General features: G+C 38.4%; 1 protein-coding gene across 1 annotated transcript; it reads right to left on the bottom strand.

The window, feature by feature from the left end:
• Positions 1–1,401: 1,401 nt before the first annotated feature.
• foxb2 (forkhead box B2) lies at positions 1,402–2,694 on the bottom strand. Its single transcript, XM_028803164.2, has one exon. It carries the CDS (start codon positions 2,434–2,436, stop codon positions 1,510–1,512), a length of 927 nt encoding a protein of 308 aa, XP_028658997.1. The 5' UTR covers positions 2,437–2,694; the 3' UTR covers positions 1,402–1,509.
• Between the last annotated feature and the right edge of the window lie 11,671 nt (positions 2,695–14,365).

The following is a 14,365-nucleotide window of genomic DNA, read 5'->3' as shown; positions in this document are numbered from 1 at the left end:
TTTTTTGTTTTTTTCCCGTTCCTTATTCACGGATGTTCATAAATATACAGCATGGCTTATTAGGTAATTTTCAATCAACTATGTTAAAGGGTGCAAAATACATGTAATGTACGATGTCTTTCAAGAGTACTACAGTGATTTATGAAGTGCACGACAAAAGGAAATCAATAATTGTTAATGTCCCATGCAAAAAATGCACCAACTAAAAAACACAGGTTTATACCAACCAGCGCCGATCAAGCCTTATTCTGCAAGCAACAAGTGATGTGTTAAAATGGAATAAAGCTCACAATTCATGCCGTTGACATGTTGAGACATTGTAACCGTATAAAGCAAGCAAAATATAATAAGGATTTATGCTTTTTACGAATAATAATAATCAACAAAGACACGATATATTTATATTAAAATGCAATTTGATATATTTGTAATAATGCTTTCAAAGTGAAAAATGCACTTGTTTGCCTTTTAATAAAAATTATTTTTATTTCCAACATATTATACACAAATAGCTTCATTATATTCGCACATTGAATACAGACACGACTTAATATAACAAGTAACATTTGCGTCAATGCAAAACAATAGGAGAAAAGCATGTTTAATTCCACTTGAGATTGACATATCGAAAGTAAAGTGCTTCCTCTAAATCCTTCAGTTTCAGTAGTTAAAAGTACAATACTAATGTACTGAGCTCTGCATTTTCCTCCAGATTACCAGTAAGGTCACGTCCTTCACTAGAGTGGTCCCAGAGTGGTCGCGCTTCTCTCGGCGTCCTGTCCACTCATCGCTGACTGCCCCACAAAGTTTCAATGAATGACAAACCGAACTGGCCTTTCAAGCGAATGACCAGCGTCCCGGCTGGGCCGCCGTACCTAGACAGTGGAAATTATAGCAGACGTCTGTGCAATATTCAGTTCACCATTGTATAAATGCTGAATTTTCGTATTCTTTTTCAACATTTCTCTTCGGTTTCCTCGTCTACATTTACAGATTCATTTGAACAAAAAAAATTCTTTTTAATCGTAGCCTATGGATTTTTAGTGACATTACTTTTATATTTGAAACTGCAAAAAATATATCCTAAACCTGTCTAAATTTAGAACATTAAACTACTTTATTAAAAAGTTTACCATATGCAGATATAAGAATAAAAGACACTTTTCCCAACAGTAGCGAAAGGATTTTACTTGTTCCTCCAAGCAGAATTACTAATATCTTTATTTTCTTTTTTTTAATAAAAATTTCTTCCAGTGCCAAATATAAGATAATGAAGAAGTTGTATCATTAAGTAATACATGATGCAAGAACGACAATTATATAAAAAATAAAATAAAATCACTAAACCAGAAATAACGCAGTACAGATCTCCCACTTTGTATGCGGCCACAGGCTTTAAATACGAGGAGTGTAAGCACTTTCTGAAACACCACATTGGGCCCGTAAGCGAATCCCCATACTGAGGTAATACTGAGCCTCTGCCGGGTGCCGCCGACCACCAGCACTTCTTTAATGCACTAGGGCGGGCAGCAGCGGTCCGTTTTTGCCGTCCACCGAGTCCGAGAGAGTCTGCTCAAGCAGCGCAACGGACGTGGTGGACGCGCAGATTTGCGCCGCGCTGCTTGTAAGTGCCGGTACAGTGTGAGCCAAAGACGGCGTGGGTTTTATTGGCACAGGGACAGCTGGCATAGCTTGGCTGCTGGGATGGCAGAGCGTCTTCATGGGAACACCGAAAGACCCGTAATCGGCAGAAATTGGCATCGGAGCCATGGAGTCGAGCATCCCAACATGTGGCCACATGCTATTGACCATGTTGCTAAGATGACTTGGCACTGGGTACCCGAGGTGATGCATCACCGAAGCTATTGGCAGGCCGCTGGCCATCATGCCCTTGTAATCTCTTCCAATTATGTTCTCGATGGCAAACGGGTGCTTGAATCCTGTGGATTGAGCTCCGTTAAGGCTGTAGGTCTGAAAGTGGGGCAGCCTCCCCACACCAGTGGCAGGCTCTGGTGGGCCGATTGATATCTTAGCTGGGTGGTGCTGATGGTGAAAGTAATGAAGCATCTGTGAGTTTTTAGATGTCAAGTGCTCAGATCTTAAAAGTTTAAACCGTTTCCGCCTACGTAAAAAGCTGCCGTTTTCAAACATATCTCCGCAGTCTGGGTGCAGCGCCCAGAAACTGCCCTTCCCGGGCTGATCTGGTCTTCTCGGAATCTTAATGAAGCAGTCGTTGAAAGAGAGATTGTGTCTCAAAGAGTTTTGCCATCTTTGCGTATTCTCCCTGTAGTACGGAAACCTATCCATGATAAATTTGTAAATGTCACTCAGCGGGAGCATCTTTTCCTGGGAACTTTGGATGGCCATGGCAGTAAGAGATATGTAGGAGTAAGGAGGTTTCTGGTCACTGTAGGAGTTCTTTCCAGGCCGAGGCATTCTGGTCTTAAAGCTGTGGTCCTCAGACACCTACAGCTCTTGCTGATAGGCACGGCACAACATAAGAATTACTTTTGAAAACTGACCTCTTCTCCAGAAAGACGATCCAGGGCTCCAAGCGCCGGAGGTTAGTCTCTAAATGTATGAGTATTTTTGAGTACAGTGAGTGTTAAGAGAAGAACAATATTCGGTTATACCTTTAGCCGTTCTAAATATTCCTCGGTCCCGAAAGTAGCAATGTCCACACTTCAGTGATCACCGAAGTACTGCAAACAACTTTCCAATTAAAATGATTTAAAGAGGATCTTAGGAGTGCCGAAAAGTTTCACTCCAAAGATTCTCGCAGACAGATTAAAATATAGCAGTCCACAGTAATGCCAACGCAAATCCAAGATTTTCCGAACGAGTAAACGCGAGGCTTCTTAAAAGCGGAACCGAAGAAGTAAGTTGGAGTTAATCAACCAGTTCAAATCGCAGGAAAGAAGGCAGCTCACGTTTCGTCGGTGGCAAACGCTTGTTTCATGTGCGCTCTGTTGCTTAAGCAGCCGCGTTTTGTAATGATCACAGAGATGCTGAGACCCCTGCAGGTCCCTCTTTATTATCACATGACAATCGCTCTGGGACAATTCAAGGGAAAAGGGGGTCTCTAATGTTGTCTTATTTGCACCTACTTAGGAAATAATCGGGCCAATAGAAATCGAGCAGCGAAAATGAACACAGAGTCGGGTTGGATCTGCAACCTTGGGGGCAAAGGTATGCAGCAATGGCCACACACGGCAGTGCCTATCTATCTATCTATCTATCTATCGCACACACACACATACACACACACTGAGCTTACTGTCAACATGGGGACTATTGGTAATTTATCAAGAATGAGCGGTATAATCAACATGAAAATTGTTTTCAAATGAAAGTAAGCAAACCTGGGCGTTAGGGTTTCCGAAAGACTAAATTAGAATAAGTGATTTTAAGTGAAGCTATGTCAGGTCATTCCCAGATTGAGCGTTACGTGTACGCGCGATAAGCAAGTTTGGGATGTAAAACTTGAAAAATGCGCACCAACAACAATCACATACACTGCAGGGCTTGAAAATGCACCGATTTTAAATGCACACCATCGTATTATTATTATTATTATTAATAATAATAATAATAATAATAATAATAATAATAAATATCAGTGTTTTCGACCGTAGATACATAAACATGCGGTACAAAAGATAAAAACAATCAAAAGGATGGATAAATATGTTTGAAAACCTGTGGTTTATGTGCAAACAGCATTCATGCCACACTTCATTTTAGTTTAACGCCCAACTCACACCTTATTGATTTAAAAATATCAACTATAAAATTCTTGAATCATGGTGCTTGTTAAGTTTATCTTCACGCGACCATTTTAAGAACCTTAGATATTAAGGAGTTTTAAGTTAATCTGCAAACGTTAGGCAAAAATAATTTAATCAAAGCTTTCCAGTTTTAAAATTTTTAAAAACTACTATTTGTAAATTTTACGGCTTACAAAACAAATGAAATTATGTGGTTACAAGTTTGGTTTTAGCACCTCGAAGTAATTGTTACCTTTCCTTAAGAAGATAGTTTAACAGCATCACTACACCAATATTACTTAAAAACAACAACAACAATAATAGTAGGTTAGTTATTATTAATTTCGGAGTTAATTATACGCCACCGTTTACTTAAAGCAATTACCAAAATGTTTAATATTTAGAGACCGGTATTAAAACATAGCTTTTGAAACATTTTTTAATTCCATTGGTTTTTTTTTTGGAAAAAAATTAAAAAGGCGGATCAATTGGCAGATCTTGGGTTCAGTTGGATTGAGAGCTTATGTGTTAATATCGCAGCGCTTTTAATATCCAACAGTTATTCGAAAGGAGACTTTAGCTTCTTAAAATCGGTAACTGTTTTAAAAATACAAGTTAATGACGAACTAAATCTTTTGCAACTGCACAAAATCAGCAAATACATGTTATATACGTAGACATTAATATAATGTGATATGTATATATATATATATATATATATATATATATATATATATATATATATATATATATATATATATATATATATATATAATTAAATTAAAGGGGCGCAGGGGATCAAACTCCGTCCCAGCTTTTTTATTACATATATTCCATAATTTCATACAAGCTGTCAGGTGATTAGATAGATAGATAGATAGATAGATAGATAGATAGATAGATAGATAGATAGATAGATAGATAGATAGATAGATAATGTAAGGCACTATATTGCATATTTTTACAGTATTTTTCATTGCCATATATTTTTATCTATCTATCTATCTATCTATCTATCTATCTATCTATCTATCTATCTATCTCTGTCCGTCTGACTGACTTCAGATTTACTGAATAAAAGCTTATTCATGTGAAACTCATATTAAACTTCATGTCGTTTTTTTTTGTTTTCAAATCAAACTGTAAAATACAGAAGCATGTCTTTAACTGAGCCATTCTGTTAATATATCCTTCCTTGCAGGTAACGCTGTTCTCCGCAGTTACATTCCAATTGGTGACGTCACTTCTCCGTCCGCTTGATTTTCGAGCAATGAAAGGTGAATTAATGGATGTCCACTTCTACTCGCATTCAGTTTGTTGATTAATCTTTTTTGTAACGTAAGCTTGTTTCTTAATTAATAAATGTTTTGCTCCAGAAATAAAACCCGACTGGTCAATGACAGTACAGTAATTTGTAAATCCATGCATTTAGATGCAAAACAGAAACAGATTTTAGTTTCAAACTGGTACAGGCTTGTCATAACGTTATGTAATGTGTTTAAAAAAATATCGCAAGTGTTTAGCTGTTTAAGGATGGTAGGGTCTGGAAACCTATTGTTGTTTTGCTATTAAATGGGCCGTCTTAAAGTTAAGACTTTTATGCAGTTCCCTACAGTTGGCCTGGCTAGTAATTGGGAATTTTGTCCACGTATTTTATTCAATGTCATATATATTTTGGTAAAGTTTAAAATATATTTAATTTAATTTTTAAAAATTAATTTTCTTATTAAACGCCAGTCATTTGAAAAAATGAATTATAAATGAAAGTAAACTACATTTTAACTCCTAATGATATATCATGAAAAACATCACCAAATCGATGTAAAGAAATTCACGCAAAAATATTTCCTTTTGAATCTTCCAAGATGAAAAGAGCTCTTTGGCTTGATCTTCTTCTGCGCTTTAAATGCAGCACTGCTGCTAATTTGTAAGCGTCCGTATGGAGCGCTTCAGAGTTGGGGTCATTTTCTTAAGACCGCTCTACCCTCCTATTATCTGAAGCTGTTGGGATGCCGTTTTTATTTTTATCTTCATTAAGTGATCGTTCTTAGCAGCACTGTAACGGAGTGTTTTTATGTCTGACGCTGAAAGATAGAGAGGCACGTTTAGGCTCCGATCAGCACAGCCTACTCACTGAGGATACTAATGAGCGACATTTAATATGAAATGATTAAGAAATTAGAGTATGCCGTTACCGTGACAAATACGCAAAGAACATTCGTAAAAACAACAAACTAAAAGAAAGTCACACACCTTTAGGCAGAAGCACGTGGGCACACACACGTCTGTTTCTGTGAGTTTATTACAGCGCTGTGGCTTTTCCTATGCTGAGATTAATACTGTTTTGCTGGTAAACTGCCTAGTGTGCGGTTTCCCACACAACTTTCAGTTAATTGCCGAAAAAAAAGTCTCATTATAGACAAGCTGCTGTCTGCTTAAATAGCTTTGTGATTCCTTAAAGGACTTGGAAAAAAAAGCAAACTTTGGGCATCTCCTGGTTGTTGAAGAGTGAATAACAAAAGAAGAGCAGCCAGGTGTCATGGTACAACTCCTGACAGCAACTGTCTTCTTTCTCATCCAGGCTGGGCTGGAATACATTACATTAATTAAGTCTTTGGTGATTTAGCATCCTTAGAGAAAAGTCCAACAATGTAATTAAGAGCGAACTGGCTATATTAGTTATGAATATTCAAAACAGTGTCAATTAATTAGCCAACAGATCTAGCTCATTATGCCTCTGAAGCACCAAAGTCCTTGCAGACTTACTTTAAGGGTCAGTGGGTGAGCAGGAAGGAATATTAAGAGGGTCCAAACGATCTTTGTATTGCTCTTAAATATTTTCTAATGATTCCCATTTGTAACCTTTGGTGACAACGAAGTGACGTTTTCTTAAATAACAAAACATAGTTTGTTTCTTACAAATACAGTTTGTTTGTGAGAGGGGGTGTTATTGGTTTATTTATGTATTACTCTTCATATTAGAGATGCATCTTAAAGGTACCATGAGGCTAATTCAGGTCTGTGCTGTATATCCTTTCAGACAAGTTAGACAAATATTAAATCTGCTCTCACAAAGGGAGCTGTTAAATAGATAGTGAGCTGATATGCATAAAAAATTAATTAGGTAGTTTTCTCAGCATCAAACTCCTGGACAAATAACTACTTGTAAAGTACACCTTCTGGGCATATTGAACATATGCTGGAATTATCCTTAATTGACTAATTACATAAATTACTCATTAATTTTACAGCACATCAATTATAAAAGATATATCAATTAATTTTGCATACATTAAGCCCCCCCACCCCACCACCACACACGCGCACATATACACACACTCTCCATTCTCCAGCTACCACCCCTCCTCCCCATTCACAAAAAAAAAAGAAAAGAAAAGAAAAAACAAAAGCCCTGGCGAAACAAACATTCAGAAAAGGTACAGAATAACATTTGTACTTGCATATTTTGCCATAATAATTGGTTTTGCTCTTGGCGAACATTTTTTTCTTCTCCTTGCAATAATAATAAAAAATTGCCGACAATTCTAATTGTCCTAAAAATTCTAATTGTCCTAAAGACCACTTACGATGTGATCATGCGTGCAGTGGGGCTGAACAGACCATTTAAATCAATTAGAATTGTTCTGATGGAAAATGAGGGCTCGGCAGTGACAAAGCACACAGACAGCACTGAACACAAATGATTTAACATCCACATTAAATCCCCGACTGGATAAGCTTGTCTTATTTTCGGACGCAGCAGGGTGCGTATATACAAACTAAACTGAACTGATTTTTTTTTCTGCCGAAATTTTGGATTTAGCAGTATTATCTTCCATTGACTCGTGGAAATCCATAAATCTTTATACAAAAATACGGCGCAGATTTAGTTTGATCATTTTTCATTACTTTATTCTGATTATCATTCCATCAAATATTTTACTTTTTCTGAGCGCCTTATTCAAAATCCTCCTCCGCCCCATCAGAGACGGTCACTGTGCGCTCTTTCTGTATTTTTACCTTTCAATACTGTGTGTTACTGACTTGTATTTTCTCATCCCTCATAATGTCAGCTTCACCTTTCGGGGACTCTCCAATTTATTTACTCGTGCCTCGTTTTCAAGATCTCCGTTTGGAAAACGACCCTCGTTTGGATGCTGAAATTCTGCAAAATGACTCACAGTAATACTACTACTGTTTGAGGCACCTTTTAAGAAGCAACTCTGCGGATCACCTAGCGCTTCACACAACTGGGCTCTCGCGTTGGCACACACGCAACAAGTCGTTGAGCCGATCGCGCCAGTCCGGTGTGCTCGTCATATGACATCGGCACGTGGCTCGCGCATCACGACAGTACGGCAGGACTGCTCAATGACAAGTTCACTTTTCGAACCATGACATTTAGCTGGGCCAGTCATTTTCAGTGGCCAGTATGCAGCAGGTAATATCACATTTTAAACCAACACAAATGAATGTATTGAAAAAAATGTAATGTTTATTCATTGTTTACCTTTTAAATTTGGTCATATCTGACACAGGCACGTCAAAAAGTGCATGCAAAACAATACAAAATTATAACTGAACAGAAACGGAGGTAGTAGCAATACTTTTTTTAAACTTTTGAAATAAAAAAATAACTATTTTGGTCATATCTGACCAGGCACATCTTAAACTGCATAAAATAGTACGCGGCATTAGCATTAACATTTGTTTTCCTTTTGGAAAAAAAAACAACATTTTGCTAACATCTGACCCAGGCACATCTCATGGTGCACAAAATCAGAATCAAGTGCACATAATTAGCAATAACGTTTATTTACCTTTTGAAATAAAGTAAATATTACGCTCATATGGCACATCACAATAAAAATAATCTATCAATGCTATAAAGCTGTCGGTGCACAACAAATGTAACAGTGGCTAACACACATGAATATAACATCTGCTCACATTGAGAGAACGTAGGTTCATTTTAAATCACCAGAGGTGTGATTAGAGGTGTCTTTATCTTCTAAACAAAAAGATGCACAAGTCGCGTTTGGATCAAGTTTGAGGTACAGTGAAGGTACATAGAGGCAGAGAGTCCTAGATCTACTTTTTATTTATTTGGTGAAAAAAAACATAACGTTTACAACTTGAAACTGACAAATCGTCAATTATCATGATAATTCTTTACATTTATATAATGCTTTACTCACTACTCAAAGTGCTTTGCAAGATCCACGCGGGGTGGATCCGGGACGCGACCCCACAAGCCCTTTACTATCAGGGAGCAGTGCTACCATTACGCAACATTACTGCATTAATATTATCCTTCATACAGTACTTAAAAAGTTACACAGAATTTTCAAAGTCGAAGGATATTAGCACCTGGTTAATAACAAGCTCTAAATTCTACAAAAAAGTTAGTCCTGCAAAGCAATCAATTCTTACTTAATTTCATTGCATTTTAAAGAAAATTCCAAACTTTTTGCATGTTTTCATGAAATGCTGTCTTCCTAATTCGCTCTTTTCTTTGAGTGTCAATGGCTGATCGTCGTCCTCGTTAACAGCCATGAATCCGCCGTGTGGAAGGGTGTGAGTGGGGGGCCAACCAACTGTATGATGAGAAGTGCGCTGACCGTCAGTAATGAGACTTTCATTGGAGTAGCAATTACATTCATTTGTGAAAACCCACGGTCGCACTCACTTGATGAATCTGGAATACAGATAAGACTCCGCACACAATTGATTATAGAATCATAAGATATGTAGTCGATAACACGACCAGCTCTTGCACCCGAGGTGCCGTTCCGTCACAAAAAAAGTCACAGACGACTACCACCACTTCTAGACACACAACAACGCATTGCATTGTGGGTTGAATGTTGCTAGGCTACACGGAGTTTGCACGGTCTGTACTAAAGTAAGAATTTATGTAGGAATTGAAATGTGTTGCACTCTGCGTTTCTGGTGGGAAAGCGGGCTGGGCCAGTCAACTTCTGCCCCGCATGTGGCCCGCAGGCCGCCATTTGAATAGACCGGCATTATACGATTTGATGGAGGGCCTAAAACACTTGCAAAATAAATCTTACATAGATCAGCTAATCGGCATTTCAGGCGCTATTGTTCTACCGCCGAGTTTAAGAAGCTTTATAATAACGCGTTTTTCTTTCCTGTTACTTTTCCAATATACTACAAGTAGAAACGAGCGATCGGCTCCAGCTGGCTCAAAGCATAGATGGCGTATCTGTAGTCTATGCAGTGGCATTGCCAGAAACAAATTATTTTCATTTTTTTTCATCTGTCTAAGTACAATTGAACTAATGTTGGCACAACACCCATTTCCGGAATACTAGGATTCTGTTACGTTTGTTTTAAGGAAGCTTTAACGCAAACTAACGTTACTTTAAAGATGCCATGTCCAATCACACACACTTTACTGAATGTTTGTATCAATAGCCAATTAAAGGTAAGTGTTCATGGTTTGACTAACTTAATTTTTAAACCATTTTCAGCACTTGTTTATATTCTGTAGCTGTTACAATGCCAGGCAATCCAAAATCATTCAGTTGTATGATTTTTGTCAGACTGGTAGTTAAAAGACTAAAGTTAATATACAGGAATTTTTTCTTGTGAGGTTGTAGGAATTCGGAACAAAACTAAATAAGTGGACGGGGAAGGGGACCTATTAAGAAAGCTGATTTTTTAATGTATTTTATTATGGCGGTGGAGTTAATTGTTGGACATGTGAATAAGTATTTCATTGTACTTTGTACATGGAACATTACTGGCACTACTGCATATACACTCTGAACAATAATTGTTCTTTAACATCACTTTAATGGACAGTGTGATTCCTCATCTCTCTTAAAAATAAAGGTGCCTCTTCTGAGCAATGCCATAGAGGTCCATATTTGTTTCCCAGTGGAACATACTGATTAGTTTATTTAGATCTTAGGTTGTAATCATGAACAAATTATAACAGACTAGACGAAGAGCCCGTTTCGACAACGTAAGATGAAACGGGCACGAGTTTGTGTCAGCAGTGTATAAAGAACAAATGATAAGTAACGAAGAAGTTATTTTGTAATGATTGTAGTCCGCTTTACTCATTATTGTACAGGCTTGTACTGTTAGTTGATGAATTGTCCAGGCCTATAGTATAATATTGAAGGATGAATGTTCCAGTACAATATGGAATAGTAATAAGTATAAGCACCACAAACCTGATATAGGTGTATTGAATGAATGCATAATTGAATCAGAATGCGTAATTAGGCCTCAAGCTGTAGTCGAAATCACCTTTCAGGCCTCTAGAGCTTTAATCGAAGATGCCTTTCTCTTTGAATTTTTGCGGCTGTAAATCCGCCGCCTGCTGCGATGTTGGGGTTGGATGTCGGTCTCGTAAGGTTTTTCGGGCAGCTGCGCAGAAGGCGACTGCGCATTCGGCTTCGGATATGCGCAGAAGGCGACTGCTCATTCGGTTTCGGACGGACGTGAGTGAGTGAGTGAGGAGGCAGGCGAATTATGTATTAAGATTTGTGAAACACCAATGGGTTTCTGATTTTGAAAGAACTTTTGCTGAATACAACAACACAGGCTAAATTCAAAATTTCCCAGTCTGTTAGTATTAGTTTTTGGTTGCCTACTATCCAATATTTATTTTATTTTTGTCCCCTTTTTAGGATCCTTTTGAAAGCCTGAAGAATTTTCTAAGCAAAGAATCCTTATTAGGATGAAACGGTTCTTTGTCAAGCAACGGCTAGAGAAGGAATCACAAAAAACAATAAAGTGCCATTAAGGAACTAATTTTTGATCCATTTCTTTGCAGACAACCAGTGTATATATACTGCATACACACACACATGCATTATATTTCCAAGGTTTTGTGTTTGTGGACACCTGACCATCACTCCTGTACGAGTTTGTGAGACATATCTTTCTTTCTAAAACCATTGACAACCATTGACATTAACATGGAGTTGACCAATTCTTTGCAGTTGTAACAGACTCCACTCTTCTGGGGAGGCTTTCCACAAGTTTCTGGAATTGGAATAGAAGACCTAACTTGCCATCAGTGTTCCAATACATCCCAGAGTTGTTCAGTAGGGTCGAGGACAGCGCCCGGTACAGGCCACTTCAGTTCCTTCTTGTCTTCATGGACCTGGCTTTGTGCACATGGACACTGTCATACTGGAACAGAAAAGGACCTTTTCCAAACTGTTACCACAAAATTGGAAGCACACAATTGCCTAAAATGTCTTTTTATGCTATAGCATTCACTGTACCATTCTCTGAATCCAAGGGGTCTAGCCCAAACCCTGAAAACCAGCCCCACACCCCTATTCCTCCTCCACCAAACTTTACAGTAGAAACTTTGCAGTCTGGATGGTGGTGTCTTGGCATTTTCCAAACCCAGATTCATCCATCAGGCTGCCAGTTGATGGATGAATCGCTCCACAGGACACATTTCCACTACTCCAGAATCCAATGATGACGTACTTTACAGCACTCCAGCAGATGTTTGGCATTGCATGTAGTATTGTTAGGATTGTGTACAGGTGCTTGGCAATGAAACCCACTTCATGAAGCTCCCAATGCATAGTTCTTCTACTGATATTGCTTCTGGAGGTGGTTTGGAACTCTGTTGTGAGTGATGCAACAGAAGATAGGTGATTTTTATGAGCTGTGTGCTTCAGCACTTTGGTGGCCCTGCTCTGTGAGTCTGTGTGGTCTTACCACTTTGTGGCTGAGCTGTTGTTGCTCCTAGATGCTTCCACTTCACAATAATAACATTAACAGTTGACTGGGGCAGATGTAGCAGAGCAGACGTTTCACATGCAGAATTGTGTCAAAGGTGGCATCCTATGACAGGGACACTTCTAAAGTCACTGAGCTCTTCAGTAGGACCCATACTGCTGCCAGTGTTTATAAATGGAGATTGCATGACTGTGTGCTTGATTTTATGCTTCTGTTAACAATGGGTGCGACTGAAGAACCTGAACTCAATAATTTGAAGGGTTATCTATAAAGTTTGGGCCATGTAGTGTATATTGAATTATATGAGGGGATATTCTAGCAGGGTGCAAAGAGCTCTTCACAGACTATACAGGACCAAGTGTTTGATTTGCTGCAGCCTGATAAGAAAGAAGGGAAGTGCAGCTTTGCAATCAAGTGGATTTAAGAAAGAGAGAGAAGACATTCATAGAAAGGAATTAGTTTGTGCCTACAGTGGGAATTATCTCAGCTATGATGAATGTGATGGCATTTGCAGATACCATAATACTAACAGTACTCATGTTGGGAAAAATGTAAGGCTAGCAGTGTCTTGATCTTGTAGTTGTAGTTTAGTTGTTTGGAGTCATTCCTTGGCCTTTAAAATATAATAGATTATTTTGGGGAGTTTGGGAGGCAAATGGAACACAATGGGTACATTTATTTTTTGTGTAGATATGGTCTCAGTAACATTTAAAAGTAAATACATTTTGCTGCGGCACCATTGTGATTGTGATGTGGGCACGCCATTTTGGTCTGGCTGCCAAACAGATGCTAGACAAGTTCAAATGGAAGTTTTCAGAGTGTGTACACCATGTGAAGGGTGTAAAGGTCAGCATCATGTACTTCCTGGTTTGTGCACAATAAAGACTAAACTAGCTTTCTCATTAGCGTTTCAGATTTTTGGCAATTAATTATTTTGTCAATTAGCTACAATTTTTGTCCTTGGTTATATGTAATTATTTGAGATTTTGACTCCTCTGCTATGTTCTTACCACAGGGTAAGCTCCCCTTGCTTGCCCCACCAATACACCTCTTCCAACAGGAACCTGAGCTTTTTCCTTGATGGTCACCCATCCAAGTACTGGCCGGGCCCGAACATACGTAGCTTTAGGTGGATGACCTCTTCTGAGGTGCATGTGGTATGGCTGCTGGACTAAATACTACATATAAACACTGCAAGGTTCCTTTGCTGTATACTGTTAGAAACAATAGCACTGGAAATGACTTTGGGATGACATTATTTACATGAAAGGAAACAATTTTTTATTTTACAGTAAGTTTCTTGCAGTGCAGTACAATGCACAGGAATCAAAAACTGAGAAAAAAATGAAAAATTACACAGCACTGTATTGTATAATTCTGAATATATCAATAGGCGTAAAACAAAATGATGTACTGTTACATGCACTATATAGTACATGTCACAAAGTAAAGATGCTATACTGTGGACTCATTCCACATCACTGGATATCCTGTCACTCCCATCTGTCTGGCCACAGGTTTTCACGAACCTCAAACTGGATCAATGGACAAATCTTCTATTGTGTTGTAGCCTTCCTCTGCAAACCTCTGCTGTGATGTCTTCGAAGGTAGCAATCTTTGCAACATGCAAGTAACTTGAATGTGAGGTTGATAATTGTACTCTGTTCACCTCCACTCAGAAAAAATGTATTCTATCAGATTCAGGAATGGAGAATAAATGGTACTCCATCTGCATCCTTTGGTGGACATCAAACCATTGCCTTATGACATTTGATCGGTGGAAGCCGACATCATCCCACATGAAAACATAATGTCATAATGGTTGTTCTGATATGTTAGACACTCCCCTTAAAAAG

This window comes from Erpetoichthys calabaricus, chromosome 5 (assembly GCF_900747795.2).
Source record: "Erpetoichthys calabaricus chromosome 5, fErpCal1.3, whole genome shotgun sequence".
Classification (NCBI taxonomy): Eukaryota; Metazoa; Chordata; class Cladistia; order Polypteriformes; family Polypteridae; genus Erpetoichthys; species Erpetoichthys calabaricus.
The sequence above is the reverse complement of the archived record's forward strand: the minus strand, read 5'-3'. Positions and strand labels throughout refer to the sequence as shown.

What these genes read in the sequence shown, in the direction of transcription:
- foxb2 (XM_028803164.2), bottom strand. Translation starts at nt 2,436, where the DNA reads ATGCCTCGGCCTGGAAAGAACTCCTACAGTGACCAGAAACCTCCTTAC.